Below are 5,117 nucleotides of genomic sequence, written 5' to 3'. Positions count from 1 at the left end.
TCATTTACTTGAAGAAAATACTACTTTATGGACCACATCTTTGAAAGCTTGTTTTACTTGCTGGTTTCTCAGAGTGTAAATGAAGGGGTTCAGCATGGGGGCAACAGAAGTATTGAGAATAGCTACTCCTTTGGTCAATGATGCCCTTTCTTTTGCAGAAGGATTAGCATACATAAATATACAGCTCCCATAAGAGATGGAAATGACAATCATATGAGAAGAACACGTGGAGAAAGCCTTTTTTCTCTGACTGGCAGATGGGATTCTCAAAATAGTTCTGATTATATACAAATAAGATAAAATCACCAAGGCCAAAGTGAATAGCAAGGCAACTAAAGCAAAGTAGAAACCAATTACCTCTAGGAGCCACGTATCTGAACAAGACAGTTGTAAAAGGGGAAAATAGTCACATGCAAAGTGGTCAATGACATTGGAAGCACAGTAATCCAGCTGGAGTAGAAGCATAAGGGGTGGGAAAATGGTCAGGAACCCACCAAGCCATGCACAGAGCACAAGTAGGGTGCAGACCTTCCTGTTCATGATGGTGGTATAATGAAGGGGCTTGCAGATGGCAACATAGCGGTCATAAGACATGGCAGTGAGAATGTAAAATTCCGTCACCCCCATGAAAATAAAGAAAAACAGCTGGGCTGCACAGTTGTTATAGGAAATAGTCTTATCCCTGGTGATAATTGCCCCCAGAAATCTAGGAATACATACAGTTGTAAATAAGATTTCTAAGAAAGAGAAGTTTCGGAGGAAGAAATACATTGGCGTCTGTAGATGAGAGTCCACCAAGGTTAGGGTGATGATAGTCAGGTTTCCAGTGACACTGAGTAAGTATGTGAGGAATAAGAAGAGGAAAATCACAATCTGAAGGTCAGGATCATCAGAAAGGCCTAGCAGGACAAACTCAGTGATCACTGTGTGGTTCATTTCTTTCTCTCTCTCCTTTTCTTCTTTTAAAGATATTTAGGTGGCAAGAGTATTAAAGGGAGGAGATGGAATGTATAATTCATGATTATCAATATCACCACCATTGATACAATTGTCAAATATATTCTATAATCCATGCTCATCTTAATTTCTTTTGTTTGTCTTGTTTGCATTTGATTGTAATACATATTTTCATGTTCTGTCTTATTTATTGGTTGTCTTATCTGAAATATAGCAGTTGATGTTTAGAAATTTTCATGCAATTACTCACATCATTAAAGATGGTAAAATCAGTACTTCTTGCTTTATCCAATTTATGTACTTCATTATATTTTTGTAGAAAAATTATGAAAAATACGCACCTTTCTTTCTTTTCTGTCATGTATTTATTAAAAGATACCCCCACCTAAAAAACTGAAATGAATGATCTTAATCCCATCATGAGGTAAAAGTGAAATTTAGAAGACTAAAGTAACAATTATCTGAGGTTTTATGATACGAGAAACCAATTAATAATTTTCTTAGCAAATAAAGCAAGTTATTAATTATTAATTTTAAATTAATTAGTAATTTTATCTGTATATTAATATTTTGTATACTTATCCAGATTATATTAGAACATTCCCTATATATCATGTAGTATTACATATGTACTTACTATATGATCAAATAACAGAGAACATGAATTAACTTACTTCTTGGCTTGGCTTGTAATTCCTTTGAAATCATTAATGTTTGACATCTTCTATGACTTGCTCGGAATGTGTATATAGAAACATTTTTATTTTTGAGCTTAAAGAGAGATACAAAATTTATCTATTTTAAATTCTTCACTGAAGTACAAATTGAGAATGTAACTACTTGCCTCAGATCTTAGCAGCTCCGTCACCTAGGTTTTCCATTTGAATATTATTTCTTTGTTATTAGCTTTGTGAAAAGATGTTTGATTCTCTTGTAATTCTGCCTCACACTTATCTTTGACATGAGAACACTAATCCATGAGGATATTCCAGAAACATATAGTAAAATGTGTGCCATTTCTACTAACCTATTCAGCTAATTCCCAGCAGTGCTGGATATACTATGCTGTAGTTTTTTATTTTTGAGTTTATGACAGTCCTCCCTTATGTTTTACATTGTCAAATTTGTGCTGTGAAGAATAGAATGCAAATCATCATTTCTCTGCCATACCCCAGCAAAGTTCACTATAATCAAATTTGATTTGCTTTATCTCTATGCTATGATGGCTCAAAGAAAACAGCTCAGGAAATAAAAATGGAATGTAAGAAACCTGAAAAAATGTGGAAATAATATCATAGTCCTCTTCAATAATGTCAATCTAAAACCTTATGAAAACAGTAAATAGAGGACTGAGAGGGATATAACATCATTGTGTTAAGAATGCAGATTCTTAAACTAGATTGGCTTCCCTCCACTTGCACTTTTAGCTCAAATTTTCAAGTCTGCTTGTTTTGACCTCAAAAGAAAGTTGTTCATTGATCTCCTGGGAACAAGGCCAAGTCCAGGCCAGATCTGTGCTATATTTATAGACCATGAGGGATTTCTGAAAGCCATGCTTGTATTTCTCAGTAGCCTTTTAGCTCTTCTCTATTGTGACTCTCCCTTGAGAATGGTTGTGTTCATCTTTGTATCCCACAAAAGACCTATAATGTTAACTTCTACAAAATAATTACTTTCATTAATCACAAACTCTTAAAATTTCTTTATTTTTTATTTTTTTTTATTTTTTTTAAATTTTTTTTTAACTTTTATTTATTTATGATAGTCACAGAGAGAGAGAGAGAGAGGCAGAGACACAGGCAGAGGGAGAAGCAGGCTCCATGCACTGGGAGCCCGACGTGGGATTCGATCCCGGGTCTCCAGGATCGTGCCCCGGGCCAAAGGCAGGCGCCAAACCGCTGCGCCACCCAGGGATCCCTTAAAATTTCATAAGTAATAAAAACAACTGGGCAGCCCAGTTGGCTGGCTCAGTGGTTTAGTGCCACCTTCAGCACAGGGTGTGAACCTGGAGGCCCAGGATCAAGTCCCATGTTGGGTTCCCTGTATGGAGCCTGCTTCTCCCTCTGCCTGTGTCTCTTTCTCTCTGTGTCTCTCATGAATAAATAAATAAAATCCTAAAAAAAACCAACTGTGAAATCTTTCTACAAAAATAAAACTCTCAATCTAATTTATATTTAATCTTCTGGAAATATACCCTTTTTGTTGTTGTTTATCCTTAGGGTAATGTTGAGGCATCAAGAAGCAAGGCCATTTCATAACTCTAAGTTAAATAATAACTGTTACAATGCACATATCACACTCACATTGAAAAAAATATAACATTGGTTAACTAATTTAGTCCTCATTACAAATAGCAATATTTAATTTCAGTTTCCCTTTTGTCCATCTTATTTTTCATCTTGGCCTTTATCTCAAGTAGTGCCTTCTTGCATGCTAATTTAAGGCAGTTCAGAGCAAGCCTTCCTGCATTCTGGTTAGGCATCCATTAACCTGGATCACATAGCCTAAGGGAGCTCATTGCTCTGTCATAAACAAGACTGCAGATGCAAGATGGAGTTAAGATTATCATTACTCCTACAAATAGATATGACATAATAACTACTTAATATTAAATAAACGTTATGTATCTAAATAAAATGGCAAAATATGCATTTACATAAAATATACAATAATGAATTTATATAATCAATATTACTAATCACCAATGCAGGACTAAATCACACCCGGGATGAAATTTGTTTGGAACTTACTATAGGAAAAGAATTAGAACAGAGTGTGGTAAAAAGTGGAAGGAAAAGGTAAGGATAATTCAAATTTTTGACTGTGCATACTGTGTTTATTTAACCCAGTTAAAGCAGCTTTTAGTAAAGGAGCACATTGGCATATGTGAAGCTATGTCACAGGGAGTAACTCCCTTGTCTACTGTATTCATATTTTTCTCAGCTTTACTGACATATAATTGACACATAACATTGATTAAATTTGAAGGGTATGATGTGTTAATTTTATACATTTGTTCATTGTGACATGATTACCATGAAAGGGTTAGTTAACATATTTATCATTTGTATTTTTTATTTATTTTTAATTTTTTACATCTTTATTTTTTATTGGAGTTTGATATGCCAACATGTTGCATATTAACCAGTGCTCAGCCTGTCAAGTGCCCCCCTCAGTGCCCGTCACAGAGACACCCTGTCCTCCCCGAACAACTCCCCTTCCACTACCCCTTGTTTGTTTCCCACAGTTAGGAGACTCTAATGTTCTGTCACCCTCACTGATATTTCCCACTCATTTCCTTTCCTTTCTCCTCGAATCCTATTCACTATATCTTATATTCCCCGTATGAATGAAGCCATATAATGATTGTCCTTCTCTGATTGACTTTCTGCACTCAGCATAATACCCTCCAATTCTACCTACATTGAAGCAAATGGTGGGGATTTGTGTTTCTAATGGCTGAGTAATATTCCATTGAATATATACACCACATCTTTATCCATCATCTTTCGATGGACACCAAGAAGCCTTCCACAGTTTGGCTATTGTGGACATTGCTGCTGTAAACACTGTGGCGCAGGGGTGTCACTCTTTCACTGCACCTGAATCTTTGGGGTAAAACCGAGTAGTGCAATTGCTGGATCATAGGCTAGCTCTATTTTTAACTTGTTAAGGAACCTCCACACAGTTTTCCAGAGTGGCTGCAACATTTCACATTCCCTACAACAGTGTAAGAGGGTTCCCTTTTCTCCGCATCCTCTCCAATATTTGTGGTTTCCTGCCTTGTTAGTTCTCCCCATTCCCACTGGTGTGAGGTGGTATCTTATTGTGGTTTTGATTTGTGTTTCCCTGATGGCCAGTGATGTGGAGCATTTTCTCATGTGCTTGTTGGCCATGTCTATGTCTTCCTCTGTGAGATTTCTGTTTGTGTCTTTTGCCCATTTCATGATTGGACTGTGTCTTTCCTGTTGAGTTACATAAGTTCTTTATAGATCTTGGATATTAGCCCTTTATTTGATATATCATTTGCAAATATCTTCTCCCACTCTGTAGTTTGTCTTTTTTTGGTGATTGTTTCTCTTGCTATGCAGAAGTTTTTTATCTAATTAAATCCCAACAGTTTATTTTTGCTTTAGATTGCCTTGCCTTCATAGATGTAT

The 5,117-nt window shown here is 36.0% G+C and overlaps 1 protein-coding gene across 1 annotated transcript; it reads right to left on the bottom strand.

Moving 5' to 3' along the window:
* LOC140642165 (olfactory receptor 6C3) lies at positions 1-936 on the bottom strand. The gene has a single exon (XM_072842658.1). The coding sequence runs from the start codon at positions 934-936 to the stop codon at positions 1-3; it is 936 nt and encodes a 311-aa protein (XP_072698759.1).
* Positions 937-5,117: the final 4,181 nt, after the last annotated feature.

This window comes from Canis lupus, chromosome 11 (assembly GCF_048164855.1).
Source record: "Canis lupus baileyi chromosome 11, mCanLup2.hap1, whole genome shotgun sequence".
In the NCBI taxonomy this organism is placed as follows: domain Eukaryota; kingdom Metazoa; phylum Chordata; class Mammalia; order Carnivora; family Canidae; genus Canis; species Canis lupus.
This window is presented reverse-complemented; position numbering and strand designations above follow the sequence as displayed.